This window comes from Grampus griseus, assembly GCF_964374135.1.
Source record: "Grampus griseus genome assembly, chromosome: 8".
NCBI classification, from domain to species: Eukaryota; Metazoa; Chordata; class Mammalia; order Artiodactyla; family Delphinidae; genus Grampus; species Grampus griseus.
Genome location: NC_139002.1, coordinates 99,982,137 through 100,002,369, shown reverse-complemented (window position 1 = coordinate 100,002,369; position 20,233 = coordinate 99,982,137). Strand labels below are relative to the sequence as shown.

Here is a 20,233-nt window from a genome sequence, read left to right as displayed (position 1 = left end):
AATACTGGAGCCTACCTGGGCTCTTTGGTGGAGCTAATGGCGGACTCTGGGAGGGCTTACACCAAAGCGTACTTCTCAGAACCTCTGTTGCCAGTGTCCTTGTCCTCACAGTGAGACACAGCCAACCCCTGCCTCTGCAGGAGACCCTCCAACACTAGCAGGTGGGTCTGGTTCAGTCTCCAGTGGGGTCACTGCTCCTTCCCCTGGGTCCCGATGTGCACACTACTTTGTGTGTGCCCTGCAAGGGTGGAGTGTCTGTTTCCCCCAGTCCTGTCGAAGTCCTGCAATCAAATCCTGCTAGCCTTCAAAGTCTGATTCTCTAGGAATTGCTCCTCCTGTTGCCGGACCCCCAGGTTGGGAAGCCTGAGGTGGGGCTCAGAACCTTCCCTCCAGTGGGTGGACTTCTGTGGTATAAGTGTTCTCCAGTTTGTGAGTCACCCACCCAGCAGTTTTGGGGTTTGATTTTATTGTTATTGCGCCCCTCCTACCGTCTCACCGTGGCTTCTCCTTTGTCTTTGGACGTGGGGTACCTTTTTTGGCGAGTTCCAGTATCTTCCTGTCAATGATTGTTCAGCAGTTAGTTGTGATTCTGGCGCTCTCGCCAGTTGGTGTGAGAGCACGTCCTTCTACTCTGCCGTCTTGGACCAATCTCTCAGAAGTCATTGAAAGTGATAACTAGTTAACCTATTTTCTTAAAATCTTATTTGGATTCCATAGAAGGAACTTAGAATAGTGGGCCTCAAACTGCTGCACATTAGAATCACATGAGAGTTTTTAAAAATGCAAGTTTTTCTTAAAAGAACAAAGAATTATGTGTCTGCTTCATTGAATAAGTTTGAATGAAGTTTTTTACCATCTTATGACTTGGATTGTTCCTGTCATAAACGTAGATTTACTGCAGCTGTTTCCTGCAACATGCAAAAGCCTAACTTTAAGTTTCATTTCCCGTACAGATAAAAGCACAGAGTTGTTGATGGATCCCTGGGCAGCTCTTTCCCTGCAGAAGCTGATGAAAAAGGGTGCCCCATAGTCATGCTATGAGTGCTTCTTGACATTTTAGGGGGCCAGTTACTTCTCCCTTCCTTGATCTCACCTGGTTCCTGGAGTAATACTGCTCCTGTCTGATGCTGCAGCCCACAAATTTGTTTCTACCGTATTGGCTGTGCTGGTTGTTCCCATCAAAGCTGAGGAAATATTGTTTTGAAGATCAAAAACACTGTTAAAGCCACACACAGTTGTCAGTAAGTTGTTAGAATGTTAATAAGTTGGCAGTGAAACACCTGAAGTGAAAAGTGTCCAAACTTTCCAATATCCTCTTGACTGCTCACCAGTGACAGCAGATTAATGCCTTAATGAAATTTAATGATGTAAATTCGATAAAGGCAGGAATTTTTGTCTGTGTTGTTCACTGCTTATATCCCCATCACTTAGAACCAGGCCCATGTGCAATAAATATTTGAATTTGTTAAATGAAAAGCACCCTGTGCCTATCTGTGCCTGCAGGTTTTAGACCACCCACTGTTCTGGGTAATTTCTTGCCCTGTTTCTCAAACCATCGGTTATCTCTCTACCATCTTTTACAACCAAACATTCCCAAAGCAGAATCTTCTCTCACAGCTTAAATGTTTTCATGGCACATTCAATTTTCAGTGAATTGCAGTCTTTCTTCTCGTCTTAATACCTTTCTAAAATTGTTTCCCCTAATACCGCCAGTGACGACCTGTTAGCTGTATCCAGTGAGCTCTATTCAATCCCTGTTCTTTAGGATTTCTCAACAACACTGCTCTGCTTCCTCCTGGCCCTTTGAGATGCTTGTCCTTCCTTAGCTTCCAAAACAGGACATTCTCTTAAATCTCTTTCCTACTTTCTTTGACATCCTCAATTTCATCTTCACTAATTTCACTTTCTCAGACAGCCATATGTGAGCATTCCTTACAAGGTGTCACCCTCCCCTGGGAACTCTCATTCATTCCCATAACTTATCAATTTTAGGTGAATTCCTCATGCAGTGCCATGTTCTTTCAATCCTGTTCTCTTATTTGATTTTCAAGCTTGCATTTCCAGCGATTTGCAGTGCATATCATAATGAATCTTCAATCTATGATGTGAAATCATAGAACTGCTCCATTCTGAGCTCATGATCCAATTCCCATGCTTCTCCTTTCTCAGCTTCCTCTCTCTCTCTTTTAGCATCGTCACCATCTAATGCCCTTCGTACTTCCCATCATCCAAACCCAAAGCTGAGAGATGTTTTGATTTCTTCCTCTTTTTCACTCCTTATATCTAATAAATTCCTTCACATTTATTAAGTCCTTTCTACCCCCAAATGTCTAAAATATAGCCCCCTACCTTTATTTCTAGTCTTTAATTCAGGTCTAGTTCCTTGTTTACTCCTACTGTCTCACTTGTTTTCTAAACTATTAATTGTAATTTCTTTCTTCCCTACTCAGTTCACCTCCAATGATTCTCTAATGCTTATGGATTAAAGTCCAGATGCCATGAGCATTTAAGACCCTGCATAGTGTGGTTCCAGCCTTTGTCTATTGCCTTAAGTTAATTACACCCTGATTTAACCATAATCCATCTAGGCTATTCTGATTGGCTGTGAACACAACAAGAATGTTTCTGTTTCATCCTGTATAGGTATTGTTCCTCCTACCTGGAATGTTCTTTTTCTCTTATTATATAATTTCTACTTATTCTCTAAGATTCAACTCAACTCCCTTCTATTCCGTGAGATTTCCTTGTAATATCCTAGCCTTCATTGAGCTCGTTCCTGTAATATTATGGAGCAATTATTTTGTGCTAGGCATTAGAGCCTTTTACTGTTATTTAGTCCTTCCTGGCTATCTTATGTCACTTATCATCTCTTTTTAAATTATTTTTATTGGAATATAATTCACACATCTTTTAAAGTTTTTTTAATATATTCACAAAATTATGCAACCATCATTGCACCATTATATAATTACAGAATATTTTCATCCTGCCAAAGGAAGCCTAATTAATTAGCAGTCACTTTCTGTCTCTCCTGCCGCCCTGTCTCCTGCCTATATCTATTTTTTGTTTTTATGGATTTACCTATATGTGCATTTCATATAAATGGAATCATACAATATATAGTTTCTTGTATCTGACTTCTTATACTTAAAATGATATTTTTAAGGCTCATGTATGTTATGACATGTACCGGTACATCATTCCTTTCATGGCTGAATAATGTTTCATTATATGGATATAGCACATTTTCTTTATCTGTTCATCAGTTGATAGACATCTGGGTTGTTTCCACTTTTTGCCTATTATGAATAACACTCCTGTGAACATGTGTATAAAAGTTTGTGTGTGATCCTGTGTTTTCACTTTTCCTAGGTATATACCTAGTCGTGGACTACTGAGCCTTACCTTATAGTAACTCTATGTCTAGCTTTTTGAGGAACTGCCAAACAATGTCTCAAAGCAGCTACACCATTTTACATTACCGCTAGCAATGTATGAGGGTTCTAATTTTTCCAAATCCTCACCAAGCTCGTTACTTTCTTTTTGATTATAGCCATCCCCATGGGTGTGAAGTCATATCTCATTGTGGTTTTGATTTGCATTTCCCTAGTGACTAGTGATGAGCATCTTTTCATATGCTTATTGACCATTTGTATATTTTCTTTGGACAAATATATATTCAAATCCTTTGCCCAAGTTTACATGTGTTATTTGTCTTTTTATTGCTGAGCTGTAAGGTTTCTTTGTACGTTCTGGATACTAGACCCTTATCAGATATATAATTTGCAGATATTTTCTCCCCTTCTGTAGGTTGTTTTCACTTTCTTTACAGTGCCCTTTGCAGCACAAAAGTTTTTAATTTTGATGACGTTCACTTTTTAATTTGTTTATGCTTTTGTTGTCATACCTAAGAAACCATTGTCTAACCCAAGGTTATGAAGTTTATACCTATGTTTTCTTCTGAGAGTTTTGTAGTTTTTGCTCTTATATTTAGGCCTCTGATCCATTTTGAGTTAATTTTTGTATGTGATATGAGGTAAGTGTGCAATTTCATTCTTTTTTGCATGAGGCTACCCAGTTTTCCCACCACGGTTTTTTTAAAGATTATTCTTTTCCCATTGAATTTTCTTGGCTCCCTACTGCTTATCTTTTAACATATATGGTTTTTATCACCTCTAGTTAGGCAGTAAGGTTTTGAGGGCAGGGAGTTTCTCTTATATTTAGGTATACCCTCTGTACTTAACGGGTTGCCATACCCGTAGTAGGTCTGATGGATATATTACTAATGTCTGTCTTTCCAACCAGATAGTAAGCTCTTAAAATGAGAGGACTTGCTTATTTTTGCTTACCGGTAGGCTGGGATCAGTAAGTACTTTTGGATGATTGAATTAATGATTTCCCAATGATGAGTTCGTGTCTTACTTTAGGATTTTTGTTCTCCCTTGCAGCAGGATGCATACTAGGTAAGAGTAATTTTCTTACAGTAAGTCACCAAGGGAAGAGGTGAACAAGGGGCAAACATGACTCCATGGGAAAATCCTAGCTTAGCTTTGATGTTGCCACCATATGATTCTACCATATTCATTTTATATATTCCTTGGTCCTCTTTAGCTCAGAACACATAACCAGGTTTTGAATGAAAGGAAACCCCTTTAAGGTTTAGACTTAGGAAATTTTCCGATTTGTGTTTTAGGTTATGTACCAAGAATTTAAAACAAATCAAATCCAAGCTACCATTTCTGCGTATTGGGCTTTTCTCTTCTGAAAGTGTAATAAAAAAGAATTCCCTGGTTTTTAACCAGTGCCAGTACTTCCTATTGGTGGACTTTGACAAGGCCTAATGTGTGAAACCACATTTTGAATAATGAGAACAGGAAATATGTTTCTTCCTTGCTCATGGTTTCTGCAGCTATGAAAGTGATTTGCAAAAAAAAATAGAAAAAAAGGAAATTCGCTAAGTATCCAATTATAGAGGAAGGGTGAATTTATTCTATATTGATTCAATGAAGTGCTCAGTTGCAACTAAAAATAATACTTAAGAAAATTATATACCAGTAAAGAAACATATTTATGGTATAAATTTAAGTATAAAAAGATTACATTGTGCAGTGATTGCAAGTAGGTAAAATTATGTACTGTTGTGAACTAAGGTGATCAGCCATCCTGGTTTGCCTCGGGCTATCTGGTTTTTAGCACTAAAAGTCCTGTATCCCAGGAAATCTCTCAGTCCTGAGCAGAGTGGGGTGGTCCGTCACCCTACTATGAACAAATTGTCAAAGAGATAATTGGGGAGAAGGTCATAGCAAGGATTTTCATTCTTTTTTAAGAGTAGACATCAGCGGTGTCTCGTTATAAGGAGTTAATGTGAGGTCAGAAAAAACTAACTATTTGAGATCATAAAAATGAACAAAATAAACTAAAATTCTTAAGGAAACCATGAGTTTGGAGAAGGATGCTCGTATATATTTCAGAAGTGGAGAAAATGAGATAGAAATAAGATCTTGTCTCTTTTGAAGGTTTTCTCACTGAATTTTGCCTTGAGTCTGCCATTGCCACAACCTCTTCCCTTTCCCCTAGTCCAAGGCAGGCACTGGTCCTAGTCTACCACCATATATTCCAGTCACATTCTGGACCGCAGACGGCAAGGAGTGTGTTATTAATGACCTGTTCCAGGAAAATTTTCCACGGGAATATGTGTGTGTGGTAGAATATATTGACGTGAATAGTCGATGTCTTGACATCTTACAGTTCAAACCCATTTGGGATTATGTGAATATGAGCTTAAGGCTGCTGGAGCCTCCCATGGTCAAAATGTTACAAGAGTAAAGAAGATTAGAGAAACACCATGTTGGAATCATCTGCTGCAGACGAGAACACACATACAGTTTTATTCATTTAAAGCCATTTTCGAGGACATAGACAGAAATGTCCCCCTTCCTTTTTTTTTTCCTAATCACAGGAAATATCTTCCATTGGTGGTCAAAGTGGAAATAGCACTGAGAGTGGAAATTACATTGTCTATGTACCTACCAGAGCCTGGCAGCACTCGGCATGTAGCAAATGCTCAAATGTAGCTGATAGCTTATAGTGACGTCTTCCTAGTTTAACATTCTTTCTATGTAGGGTAGTAATGTCTCTGAATATGAAAAAGAATCTAGAAATAGGGTAAATATTCCCTGAGATTTGGCATCATAAGTAATTATGTTATTTTCAAGCATGATCTTCTTTCTCAGAATGTCTGTAGCACTTAGTGTCTGCATTCTATAATCTGACAGCTAATTGTATATTAATGATTTTTCAAAGGTTGTGAATGTCTAAGTCTTTTTGTCCCCAAGGGGTAAAACCTGACTTCTGACTCTTTTGTGTGTTTCTCAACACCTGTTTCATGCTGGTCAGAGAGCAGGTGCTGATAAAACCTGTTGACTTGGCTCTAGTAGTTTATGTAGACGTTGGATAGGCAATTTGGTTATTTCAAGCATTATAGCATTTGAATAAGAAGATCTAGGTATGAAACAGGCTCTCAAAATTACTTGCTGTGACCACTGACAAATTACCTTTACTTATTTATTTACTTATTTTCTCTTTGAACATTTGTAAAATAGGGATAGGGATTTTTTTTCCTTGATCATGGAAGCTCAATTGCAATTATTTGATAAAATACTTTGTGAACTGGAAAATATTCTACAAATACAAGTATTGATTATCCTTTGTAATTTGGGTACTCCTCATGGCACTTTTTCTATCATTCTTTCTTCCTTTGCCTAAAGGCTAAAAGTAGGTAGACAGTGCAACCAAGAGCCTAGAAGAGGAGTTAGGGGAAGTTAAGACAGACGGAGATGTGTAAGCGGTGCTGTTTGTACAAAGACAGGGGTGAGGACTGGCCACTTAGAGCTGCCCCAGTGGGGTGTGGAAGCCACAGTGTCAGCCCCATATAAAGATAGATGGAATGGGATCTTTATTGTACCTCATTATTATTTTTTGCTTTCCTGAAAACAGTGGTGCAAAAGAGACTCCACGAAAAATGTAGATGTGGAAGGAATTAAAGATAGCTTAGGGACGGTATGGAGCAGTCACTTACATTTTTCATCTGGTGCAGAGTCTCCCTATTGCGGAGGGAAAAAATGAAAAGACAAGCGAACTACTACCGCTGTGACTACTACTGCACCTTATCCAAGGAACAGACCAGTGAGAAACCACATTCTGAAGCCCTTATTCAGCCTATTGTTTTTTAACGTAAGAAAGCTGTCCTAAGCAAGAAACATGATGATACAGTCTACTACAATGGCCTATGTTCATCCTCTGAATGCGGACGGGGCGAAGGGAGCTGTGGTCCCTCCATGCAAAGACCAGAGCGACATGGAGGCTGCATGCAGAGTGCCTTCAGAAATGGGGGTAAATAAGTCTCTTGGAAGCTGTGAACGTTAATGTCTAAAAAAAAAGAAAACAGAAAACAGAAAAATACTAGTTTAAGGGACACTATCATTTTCTAATGGTGAGGCTTCCTGGTCTTGGGGAGGCTCTGGAAATGTTATTTCCGTTTCTCCTTCTCCTTCTCCTTCTTCTTCTTCTTCTTCTTCTTCTTCTTGGACTGGAATAATTTCAATGTCCTCTTCATTCTTTGGTTGGGCAGATATTTCAATCTGCTCAACCACCTCTTCTTTTATTTCAATTGCCTGTTCCTTTTTTTCTTCTGCTGACAGGAGAACTACGTTCTGGAACACAAAATTGAACCAACTTTTCTTGACCTTCATCACTGGCACATTTCTCAACAATCTGTATGAATATCAAATGCCTCCTGGTTTTTATGCTATGCATGTTATTTTCTATATGCTTCCCAGTACCAGGATTGATTTCCCAGCTGCTCAGATCCTTATCAAATCACTTATCAAGGCTTATCCCCAAGGCGAGCAGACACTTGCCACTTTGCCTGGAATGATCGCACAGTGTCTGGGAAATAACACTGCAATAATAGAGGAATTTAGATTTTAGTTTTGACTGGCCTTATTGGAGATAACCTTGGGAAAGTAACTTTCTCTCTCCAACCCTGTCTTCCTCATCTGCAAAATGAAGGAATTGATGATGATTTCTAAATTCTCTTCCAAAGCTAACATCCTATGGTTCTGAAGCAGTTGATAATAGACCTGTCACTGGGATATTTATGTCTCCCAATTGTGGAGCCTCTTTGAACCTATTGTTTTGGAAGAGGGATTAGAAGGAAAGAGGGGAGGAGAAGGGAATACTGAGAAATGAGGTGCAAGAAATAGTGGCTTGAATCAGCCTTCAGCCATCCTGTTTTTATGCATTAAGTATGGAATTCTGAAGTCAAGAGGGATGACTTGAAGTCCAGCAAAAAGGTTAGTAAGAGGATGTACATAGCATAGGACTGTATCCTCTGTCTAACCTTTAAACCTATTTCAGATTTCAAGACACTTTTCTCCATTACTGGTATTTTCTGCTTTCCAGAAATATGCTAGGATCACTTTTCGTGATGTTCCCAGGCTCATCAGATTACACTCTCCATAAATGACTCTTTGTAGATGTGATTTTCCTACAGGGAGTTTGTGAACAGCATGGCTTCTACTTACAGCTTTGGGTCTGGAGCATATTTTTTTCCATTCGTTCTCAACAGTGCCAGCTGTCACAAGTTTCTGGAGGAAGGCAAAGAGCAACATCACTGCAAAAATGCCCTGAAGAACAGAAAAGTGAGGGTGAAAAGGTAATAATGAAAATGTAAGAATATGGCTGGTGCGCAGTAAGTGACTGTGGACTAAAAGATCAATTCTTTAGGGAAATAATGACTGACTGTGAGAACTGCTCGTATCTGCATAACCCTAACCCTTAGCACAACTCCTGGCACATAACAGATAGTGTACGTTGCTGACAGAAAGTAAAGCAGTAATAATTAGTTGAAGAATCAATTCTGTGTAGGCGAGAACAATTATTGAGTCCCAAATTGAACTGTATCCAGCTTTAGATGGTCTGGTATCGCACTAAGGAAATCTCTCCACACTTGGGAGATGCATTTTTTTCCCCTTCAAACTCTACACTAAAAACTCCTTGAGGGGGCTTCCCTGGTGGCGCAGTGGTTGAGAGTCCGCCTGCCGATGCAGGGGACGCGGGCTCGTGCCCCGGTCTGGGAAGATCCCACATGCCGCGGAGCGGCTGGGCCCGTGAGCCATGGCCGCTGAGCCTGCGCATCCGGAGCCTGTGCTCCGCAACGGGAGAGGCCACAACAGTGAGAGGCCCGCGTACCGCAAAAAAAAAAAAAAACTCCTTGAGGCAAATGATGTTTATTACAACTTAGGTTCTTCAGTGTTCATCTTAATCAATAATAATAATAATAAATTTTCTGTTAATAATATAATAATAATAAAGCAAACACTTAAATAGCACTTTCTTTGTACCAGACACTGTTCTAAGTGCTTTCCATGTATTAACTCATCCCTCAAAACAGCCCTATAAATACTATAAACAGTAATAAATACTATCACCTTCCCCATTTTACAGTTGAAGAAAATGAGACAGTGTGATCAGAATTCTTGCTGAATGCCATATAGGCAGTAAGTAGCAGACACAGACAGTCTGGATCTAGAGCTGATGGTCATAAGAAGAATGCCATACTTCCTCCCTGAAAATAAATCCAGTTTCGCACTTACCAAGAACAAAAACCGTATGCTGTCACAATATTGCATAGCTAGAGAGTTTTTGTCAGCGGGGTTAGCTGGTTCACAGTTGTGTATGTTAATATATGGTGTGGGAGCCTTAGTGAGGTTCAGACTCTCCATTTTAAAAAAGTGGGAAATTGTCAGATTAAATATGTCCATGATCAAAAAAATTATTCCAGAAATAGCAGCAAAGAGGCTCAATGAGTTCATTATTATTCTCCCTCTGACCTGAAATAGAGACATAAAGATGTATTAATTGAGTTTGATTACCAGTTGAAGAATGTAAGCTAGGAAGGAATTCCAGATCCCATTCCCCTGACTCGGAAAGGCACTACACCTAAATCGTACTAAGCTCTATTTCTCTCAGTTGTGTTTAGTCTCTTTGTCACTATAAAATGAAAACCTTCATGTCTGAACCTTGTCCCTTTCTCAGATTTCCCCATCTCATTTATGCCACCACCATCCAATCAGTTCATCAAGAAAACATCCTAGGAGTAATCCTTGTACTTCCTTTCACTGCCACTGCCACCAGAATACTAGTAGGCATTCAAGACACAACTGTTGAGTAAATGAAATGAATAGTATTCAGATTAGATCACAGTGAAGCAGGATGGTATTGTGGGTATAGGTAGGGAAAGAGCACATAGACCCCTCTAGGTCTGCACCATCAAGTGGAAACAAGCAAATGGTAACACCTATTCCCTCCCTCTTGCCCCAGGTTGCAGTCAGCCCCAGTCTAGCATCTTTCAAAATACAATTAAGGCTGATGTCTCCGGGCAGCACAGGTAAGAGGATGTCAGTGTGAGTGTGCTACCTTGCCGGGATGATAAGAGTTCGAAACAAGAAGGTATGTGCAGAAAGTACCATAATGGTGTGGGGTTGTTGATGATTATCTTAAGACACACATATTTCATCCCTGGTTGTATGACCTACAGATGGCAAGTCAGTAGGACTGACTGTATTTGGAGAATAAATACAACTTGATCTTCATAAACAGTTTTTCTTTCCCCCCAAGCTGAGTTTGTCAGACCACCTCTAGCCAGGAGTCATCTCAATCTCCTCCATCTCCACTGACTTCGGAAGCGACTCAAATTAGTGATAGCTTAGTAAGTGGAGAGAAGCTGAAGAAGGAAGCTTGCTGGTGAGCTCTTGACCTGTACAGAATCAGGGGTTCTTTCTGGGTGTAAATGTGTCCTGAGGGGTTATATGCACAAACCACTCTAGCTCTTTATAGCGTCTGAAGCACCCTCATATATATTACTCCATTTTATCCTCAGGAGAGTTTCATACGGTAGCAAAGACTATTATCTCCATTTTATAGGTTAAAATTCAGAGGTACAGGGCTTCCCTGGTGGCACAGTAGTTGAGAGTCCACCTGCCGATGCAGGGGACGCGGGTTCGAGCCCCGGTCTGGGAAGATCCCACGTGCCACAGAGAGGCTGGGCCCGTGAGCCATGGCCGCTGAGCCTGCGCATCCGGAGCCTGTGCTCCGCAACGGGAGAGGCCACAACAGTGAGAGGCCCGTGTACCGCAAAAAATAAAATAAAACTCAGAGGTACATAGGGGTAAACTGACTTGCCCAGGGTTACAGCTGAAGGTTAACTAGGACTTGAGTCAGTCATAGCGTTGATTAGACAGTTTTCCTAAATGCTGGTCTGAGAGAAATGACAAGATTTTCAAAGAGATCTCAGTCTCACACAGCATCTCACATTCCTAAGACCATAAGCATGCTCTTCAACGATCTGCCTTTAATTCTGTTTCCATGAATATCTCATTTCCATGTTTTTTATGAATGAAATCACAACGGCATCATAGAGGATCTTTTGCTTCTTAGGATTGAGCGATAACTCAGTGCTACTGTAACTCCAAAGGTCTTCAAGCGTCCTTCTTTTCAACTGAGAAAATAGCTACTTCTCTGATGTGTGGGAAAGAAGGACATACGATTACTTGCCAAACTCTTCATGGAGTTTTTCTCCGCTGCTGCCAGGAGTGATCCAGAAATGATATACTGTAAAAAGAGAGGTGGTGGGTGGGGAAGGGCAGGGGCGAGATGGGAGAAGCAGCAGAGAGAGAGAGAGGGGCAGAGAAGGAGATCACTTTTTAACATTGAGAACTGGTTGTAAAAAAGCTATCCACACTTTCAACCACTTTCACTAAACTATCCAGTCCTTTTTAATGGATTTATTCATTTTTCAGCATATTTCTCCCTTATTCAGGCTCAATCCCATTCAGTCCATGCCTTTTATTCAATCAGATGGGGAGCTGTGACTAGGAATATAGTAAGACCAGAGGCAGAACTCACATTTCCATGTCCATTAGTACTCACACTGTGAATTTAAACGTTTTATTTTCAGTTTTCCTTTTTGTAATTTGGGGCATTGCTCTTTGGAGTTCACAGTGTTTTAAATGGCGTTGATGGCAATGATGAGTGAATTGAGGTAGAAGAAATACTTGGCCTGAATGGCGTAGGGGCTTCATTCAAACATGGGCTGCTACAGGAAGTGGCCATTATTTCTCATCTTCCTTTTCTACTATTCAAGCTCTAAGATGGAGGAAACTCTTTCACGACTCCATCTCTCCTTGTGCTGAAAATTTCAATCCTGGACCTGTCTTCATAGTGGCATCTATGAAGGGGTAATGGTGATGAAAACATCACCGTCCCATACCACATCCAGACAGGGTTACCAGCTTGGAAAACAGGCACGTGAAACAGCCATAAGGAGTACTGCTCTGCTGATAAGTGAGGGGAGATTTCTTTGGGATGGGACTAATTTCACCATGAAAGATAGTAACTAAAGAGAATTGTAGGGAAGGACCAGGTGGGAGGAAGTTTGCTTTCTGAAACACCATGCTCTACAGTCCAAACGCCTAGTACCCAGCCCCCTTCATGCTGGACATTGACTTTGGAGAGGTCCTGCTTTGAGAAGTCTTTCCTCCCTGTGTAGATCCCTGTAGGGCAGCTTTCTCTGAATTCCCATGAAGCATGACCACTGACTCTCAACCATGGGATTCATGCTCCGTGCAGTCCACCTCTCTTTCCACTAAATCACGTCAACCAGATAACCTGTTCCCTGCTCCTGTGCTTTCCTCAACACAGAAATAATCTGGTCTATTCCTGTGGAGCTTTTTAACCTTTTTGTCTGTATCACTCCCCAAATGGTTGTTAGTTTTTACTCACCATAATGCCTCCCCAGAGAGGGTACCACAAAGTTACACAGATGGGTGCATAGACCTCCGCGTGAAGCAACAGGAGGCCGCCCAGGGCAATGTGGAAGAGCCCATTCATAACCTGGACAGCCTGGGGAGAGAATAGGGGCACTGATGGATGAACTGAAGTAAGTCATCGTCAAGTCAGAAAGCGAAAGTGAGGCCGGAAGCCCTGGTTCCTGACCTGGATGGGGCTGTGTAAGATGTCCAAAGCAAGCGGTGAAGGTGCCAAGACCTTTGTCTTGTTCCGATTCGTTTTCCCCACCACCTGGGGCATTTCCAAGGCAGGTATATGTGGTATGCTGGTGATGACCTGGGACGGGAGACCCCTAACTGTGCAAGCCTCAAGATCAAGCGGGGGCATAAGATCACCACGATAGTCTCTCTGTACGTCCCTGATTTGGCCCCCTGTGTCAGACATAAAGATCACCTCAGGTGGGGTCAAATACCTTCCAGTCGGATTGAATTTTGTACCTGGCCTACAGCATCTGCTTCTGTAGGCCAGAGAGTCCCTAGGATGTGGAGTGGAGGGCAACTGACTTACCCCCAAAGCCTTAGATTCCCTCATGAAGAAGCTCTGTGTGGCGCCCACCACTGAAGGCACCCTCCTGGGAATTAGTTTCTGAACAGGCTGCATGGCAATAGGGCCTGCCGGGAAAGCTCCACTCATGGAATTTCTGGGCGTCGTCATTTCACCCTCAAAAGTCCTAAAAATAAAACAAATAATAAAATGAGGGGAGAGGGAACAGGATTCTTGGCAGTCTTTTATCTCATGTCGTGCACCTGAATACTTTCCTCTGTATTCTCTCTGTGGGTGTCACTGATGGCAGACACGGCCTCTTCCTAGTGACTTTGGATCTAAAGCAAGGCCTCCTGCCATGTTCTAAGACAGGATCTGGAGGGGGCATCTCATGCAAGGGTTTATGGGCCCAGGGATCCCTGCCCGTATTCTTTTTTTTGTGTGTGATATGTGGGCCTCTCACTGTTGTGGCCTCTCCCGTTGTGGAGCACGGGCTCCAGACGCGCAGGCTCAGCGGCCATAGCTCACGGGCCCAGCCGCTCCGCGGCACGTGGGATCCTCCCGGACCGGGGCACGAACCCGTGTCCCCTGCATCGGCAGGCAGACTCTCAACCACTGTGCCACCAGGGAAGCCCCTGCCAGTATTCTTGACAGACACATTTGGACGTGTTTTCTCTCTGTCGAGAACGTCGCGCTCATATTCTCTGTGTTCTGTGTGTCTGTCATCTCTGGATGCTTTTCTTGTGCTTTCATATTGGAAAATGTGTTTTGTGTGGGCTCGTCCTTGTCCCTTTGCTTACCTGCTTTTGTCCATTGGGATGGGCCAGAGTCACCATGCTGGAGGATGGTGAAGACTGTTGGAGTCGAGAGGGGCCGAGTCAATCTTCCCTCCTCCCACTAACTCTGCCACCTTGAGTAAATCACTTCAAGAAGGCTCTTGAAGGTTCTGTGTGAGACTGTGGCCTCTGAATCAGACTGCCTAGGTTTAGATCATGATTCTTCTATTTGCTGTGAAACTCTGGGTAAGTTCTTTAAACTCTCTGGGCCTCAACTTCTTCAACTGTAAAATGGGGATAGTAATCATTCTTATCTCATAGGGTTGCTGTGAGACTTAAATGGGCTGATGGTGTGTGATGGCTGGTTTCTTTCCGTTCAGGGATAGCTTAAACGTCAGCCTCTCAAAGAAGCCTTTCCTGAGCCCTCCATCCGCAATGCATATCTCTCACAACGTCCCATTTTATTTATTTGGTAGCACTTATCCCTGTGAGGAATTACTGTATTTGCTTGCTTGTCTACTGTCAGTCTCTCCCCACTAGAATATAAATTCCTTGTGTTCTCTGTTGTTTAGTATTTAAAATTATGCCTGGATTTAGTAGTTTCTTCATGAATATTATTGAAGAAGTAAATGTATGCAAACATCCATGTCTGGGGCTTCCCTGGTGGCGCAGTGGTTGAGAGTCCGCCTGCCGATGCAGGGGACACGGGTTCATGCCCCGGTCCGGGAAGATCCCACATGCCGCGGAGCGGCTGGGCCCGTGAGCCACGGCCGCTGAGCCTGCGCGTCTGGAGCCTGTGCTCCGCAACGGGAGAGGCCACAACAGTGAGAGGCCCGCGTACCGCAAAAAAAAAAAAAAAAAAAAAAGCACCCATGTCTGAATCATTATTAGCTGCTTTTGTTCTTGTTCAATATTTTTACCTTTAGGAGCAGTAGTTTCTACTTTTCCCATCTGAAAAATGAGAACAATACCCCTTTCAGAGACATGTTGTGAGAAATAAATAAGTTACCGTAAGTGAAAGTGCCTAGTACACAGGCAGGAAGTAGTAAATGCTATTCGTCCTCCGTGATGATCAGTTTCTGAATAGGAATGTCCCTTTCCAGCTCTAACATTCTAAGACTGTTCTACCTTCTTCATCACGTGATTGCCTTCAGTATTCATTTCTTTATGTCAATTACTTACATGAATTCTATTGAGTCTTTCCTGGGACCTGGAAATCTCTCTTTAGGGATGCCATTTTGGTCTTGTCTTTACTGACTGTAAGTCACGTAAGGGGCCTTGGAGGCCAAAGCTGTCTGTCCAGCTTACTTATCTTCCTAAAGTCACGCAGGGCTGGGCACCTGCAGGTATGCTGGAAGCCAGGGGCTCGGGAGTCTCCCAGGCCTCACATCTGTACCCACTTCCTAGTAACAAAGACATTTCACATCTGGCATCTCATCTGAGCCTCACAGGGCAGACAAGGGATGAACCGTGGCCTCTGTTTTGTAGAAAGGGTAACAAGGGCACCGAGAAGTTAGGTAACTTGTTCGAAGTTACACAACCATCAGAGATTTAAAATGAGGGCTTGGACCTAGCCAACAAGGTATCTGTGGTAGCAGGCTGCTTTGTCCCCCCTGGGGAATAGGAATTCAGCCTTTCACTTATGAATCTCCTCCTTTTCCTTCAAATAGATGTGCGGTTTGGATGACTATACATCGGTTGAAAACAGAGTATCTGTCTGGGCCATGGCTGAAGGGGAAGAGGGGAGGCTGTGGGTCCTTCACACCTGATTTTGCCCCAGCCCTAGATTACCAGATGTCGTGTGCTCTTAGGGATCCGCTTTGCACTGCAAACCACCCCGCAAGACCACCAACAGGAGGGAATATTTTAATATAGACCACTAAGGTGTTTACAGACGGATTCAGGCAGAGTTTTTAGGGCCAGTCAGACCTCAGAAACCATTCCGTTCATTTGATAAATGAGGAGACTGTGGCCCAAGGATGAGACACGCCTAGTTAAAGACCTCGCACTTAGTGATGGAACCGAACCAGAAAGGCAGCCCCTAGGGCTCCGAGGCTCGTGCTCTTTCTGCCGCACCTCGGGCTGGACCACACAGCTGGAGTTGTTCACTGAGCGCCCGCTCTGTGCTAGTTAGTTCCCACGCTCCCACAGCTTCCCTGCTAAGTGGGAAGTTTCTTTTTCTCTGCAGTTGTGGAAATGGGGGTTCTGAGAGGTTAATTAATTTTCCCACGGTAAGTATGGAATGAGCTGAGGGTTACCACACTCCTCTCCAGAGGGCTCCTTTTAATGAGGACAACTTATAAAGCAAAGGTCATCAATTATCTGGACAGAAGGAGATGATTGGACTACCATTGTTTTCATTTCTCCTCACTTTTCATCTGCCTAAGGCTGTGTCTATATTATTAGTCAGATAAACCTTTTGTGTAAACAAGTCCTCCTTGGGCTTTGTCTGCCATGACTAATGGCAGTAATGACCGTTGGAGGGGAATATTTTATTTCTCTTAAGATGATGTCTCACTATGGCAACTATATTTCTACAAAGCCTTCAACACATACCACTGTAAAATAGTTTATAAACACAAACATACTTGTTTCTCTGTGCTACTTCATTTTTTCTGGCATATGTGTGTGTGTGTGTATATATATATGCATGCCAGGTCATTGTAGACTGACTGGGTAATGAAAGATTTTATTCATTTTATTCTATGGGAATATGTGAAACTAGACCACACACTCATCAGGTTATTGTAGAGTCCTGTAGCCTTACCCTATATATTTTTTTTCTTTAATTGTTCACCATGACTGTTTGTCCCAACTGTGTGTTTTCCAACACACAGTTATGCTCAAAGACTAGTTGGTACACTAGTAGTGGTTACTGATCACATTGGTCAAAATGTGGTCATAAGATTTTATTATCACCGAACTATACTAAAATCAGGACTCAGTTTATCAGACACTGCCCTGTTTTATTACAGCAATTTCTGCAAATCTTCTTGGGTTTTTAAAAGGCACCACTATTTCCATGTCCTTCTACTGAAGAAGATCTCACAGCGTTTATGGGCTTTGGTTTGAATAATGACCTTTAGGTCTAATACTTCCATCATTTACTCAGAAGTTCAAAGCTGCCCAGATTTTGTTACCTCCACTTCCTCCTTTGCCGCTCAAATAGTTTTGCATTTTCATCCCTTGTGGCCTCCTGTGCGCTTGTCTCTGAGGAATAACATTCTTAATACTTCCTTTTCCTCTGCCTTTGCTCTACAGCCTGTCTCCTTCTACTGTGTCGTTAGTCCTTCAATGAGATTGGTTGCATCTTCAATCTCTTGCTATATTTGGGGAGTACTGAGCAGAAAGAGCTAGTCCTAGCTCTGTTGCTTGCTACCGTTGTGACCTGATCTCTCTATTCAAAGTTTTGTTTTGAGAACATGAGATAATTTGCAATTTATAAACTACTAAAGGCTCAAAGAATAATTATCATCCCTGGAACCTTTGTTACGATTAAAATGTGCTGTGGTGTCTCCCCAGTCCCAAAACCCCTTCCTTTAATCCAGGACTGTCCCAGCCACTGCGCAGTCTCCCCAGTCCTATACTCCCAGCGTCTTAAAAGCTTCCTCTCTGCTTCCACTTCCTCACGACACACTCACTCCTCGACACTCCGCGGCTGCTTCCTGCCAGAGCCACTCAGGTGAAACCTCCTTCTTCAAAGACTGTGCTGCAGGGTCTTCCCGGGCATCCCAGTGGTTAAGACTCTGTGCTGCTACTGCAGGGGGCACAGATCTGATCCCTGGTCGGGGAACTAAGATCCTGCAGGCCACCAAGATCCCGCCTGCCACTACGACCCCGCCTGCTGCGAGGTGGGGGCATAAAAGCTCCACGAGAGAAAGAACGTGCTGCAAAGCCAGGCATCATCCCTCGGGTGGCTTCACATCTGTACCCCTGTCACCCAGGCTTAAAAAGTTGGAGCCATATTCCGCTCCAGCTCTTTCATCTCCCACATGGAAGCTAAGTCAGGCAGTTTCTACCTCTGTAAAGTATCGTATTTTGCAGGTGCCAGTGTCACCTCATGAGTTTGATTCTCATTTCCTCTCCTCTCGTTTCCTCTACTGGTTTAGCACAGAAATCTTGCTTTTCTGCCTTCTGTCTCTCTCTTTTCTAACCCGTCCTCCACAAGGCAGCTAGATCAGACTCCCTTAAATCCCTGCTGAAGTGACGCTGAACTTGAACTCATCTCTGATCTGTCATTGCCTGCCGGGGAAAACCCTTTACCTGGTCACTCACAGCCTCTACGTAATTTCTTAAGCTCACATCCCACTACTCCCCACAGAGCCACTGGTCTGGATGCCTCTCCCGCTTTCTTCTTTGAACCGTCTCAACTTTGAAATGCTTCTTCTTCCACCCCCTTCACTTTCAGTGCCGCTGCCCACCAGACATTCACATCACCGGAGGCTCTTCCTGGCCAGGAATTCTCCTTCAAAGCCCACAGCTCTTTGCATTCCTTACTTGTCACCAAGGGTTCTCTTTCTCATGTCATATTGTTAGTCCCTCTAATGGAGTGTAAATTCCTTTTGGGAACGTCTTACTAGGATTACGCAGGGAACCTGTTTCCTATATACTATGAGCTCAAGAAATGGTAAACTGAACGGTAAACTGAACATTAAACTGAACTACTTCCTCTGGACAGGTTTACAGACACTCAGGATGTCGGACCAAAAGGTGATTGATTTCATCTCACCTGTCAGTCAGTGCGATCAAGCCATGTTATGGGAAACAGGGGAAGGGAATGTTATAAACTGGTTTCGGGAGACCGTGACGGCAGGGTTAGAGGTCGTCTTTGTCGGCCTTCATCAGATCTTCCTCTAGTCTCCAGTGCCCACTCTCTCTCTCGGTTTCTGTGACGGATTTGAGGCAGGGTTTTGTGCTCGATTTGGTGTCCACCAATCCCCTCCAGAAAATGTTCTCCTGAGAGGCTTAACAACATCTAGGGGTATTCACATGTAGTGGGATAGCCTTGGAGACAAAAGCATTTAAAGCGAGAGGCGTGGAGTTATTTTCGTTACAGCCGTGACTGTTTATTTTCTTATTTGGTTCGAGGCTGTTCTAAGAGCGTCAGGATTTTAGCTCATTTATTCTTCATAACGCAGTGGGTATTACTACTGCCCCCACTTTATAGGTGAGGAAACCGAGGAGCATAGAGGTTTAGTAACTTGCCTGAGGTTATAGGGCTTGTGGATGGCGGAGCTCAGGTTTGAGCCCAGCAGGTAGTAACCGTGCTTTAATCTACATGAGGCAATTTACTACTTTTGTAGATGGGCCAGGGTCATTCTAGAGAGAGAGAGAGAGTGAGTGAGTGGTTAAGGTTGTAGGTGGACGGACAGCAGGCCTTGGTATCGCCTTTCCTCAAATGATGACACTATCAGAAGACCTGACCAGGGAAGCCCTAGAATTAAAGCCAAGAATCTCCAGTCTCCCAAACCATCCTATGCCTTCTCTGTCACTCCCTTTTAGACACTTAAGCAAAGCAAATGGATTCCTTACCTGAGTCTCCAAGGTCTTAAGGCTCAAGGGCTGACGTGGATGCTTGCGGCTGAGTTCGCTTAGACAGCTAGGTTCTCGAGCACACAGCGGGCGAGTGAGATGGACCAGGCCTGGGATTGCTGATAGATACCAGGTGACAGGAAATTAGTGGCTTCTGCTACCTTGGGTTTTGCCCCAATTACTTTAGTTTAATACACACTTATCAGAGCTGAAGAGGATATACAAAAAAGTTTCTGCCTTACCAGGAGGTTTCACTTCTTGAAAAAGATCCCAGGGGACTGCCGGGCGTACTTTACGCTGCCTTAATTAGAAGAACTATGTAGGCCCCCACCCTGTAAGCAGGTGTGGATGGGGGGTCCCCAAGGGCACGAAGGGCTCTAGAAATTCTGCAAAGATGGGCTGTTAGGACTTTTACCTTTTTCTGTTACTTTCTTAGGAATGGGTGGGTGGGAAGGAGGCATCCATGCAGAGAGATTGAAGAATCATTAAGCCCGTACCCTTGGAAGTGTTGTGTGTATCCTCTGCAAATGTCA

At 43.0% G+C, this 20,233-nt stretch overlaps 1 protein-coding gene across 1 annotated transcript; it reads right to left on the bottom strand.

Moving 5' to 3' along the window:
* Positions 1–7,466: 7,466 nt before the first annotated feature.
* LOC309826500 (B-lymphocyte antigen CD20-like) lies at positions 7,467–19,735 on the bottom strand (the record flags this gene model as incomplete). The annotated part of the gene is made up of 7 exons (XM_082660701.1): positions 19,701–19,735; positions 13,417–13,579; positions 12,844–12,963; positions 11,617–11,673; positions 9,657–9,893; positions 8,586–8,687; positions 7,467–7,712 (listed from the first exon to the last, which is right to left on the bottom strand). The coding sequence occupies exons 2-7, from the start codon at positions 13,561–13,563 to the stop codon at positions 7,467–7,469; spliced, it is 909 nt and encodes a 302-aa protein (XP_082516827.1). The 5' UTR covers positions 13,564–13,579; positions 19,701–19,735.
* Between the last annotated feature and the right edge of the window lie 498 nt (positions 19,736–20,233).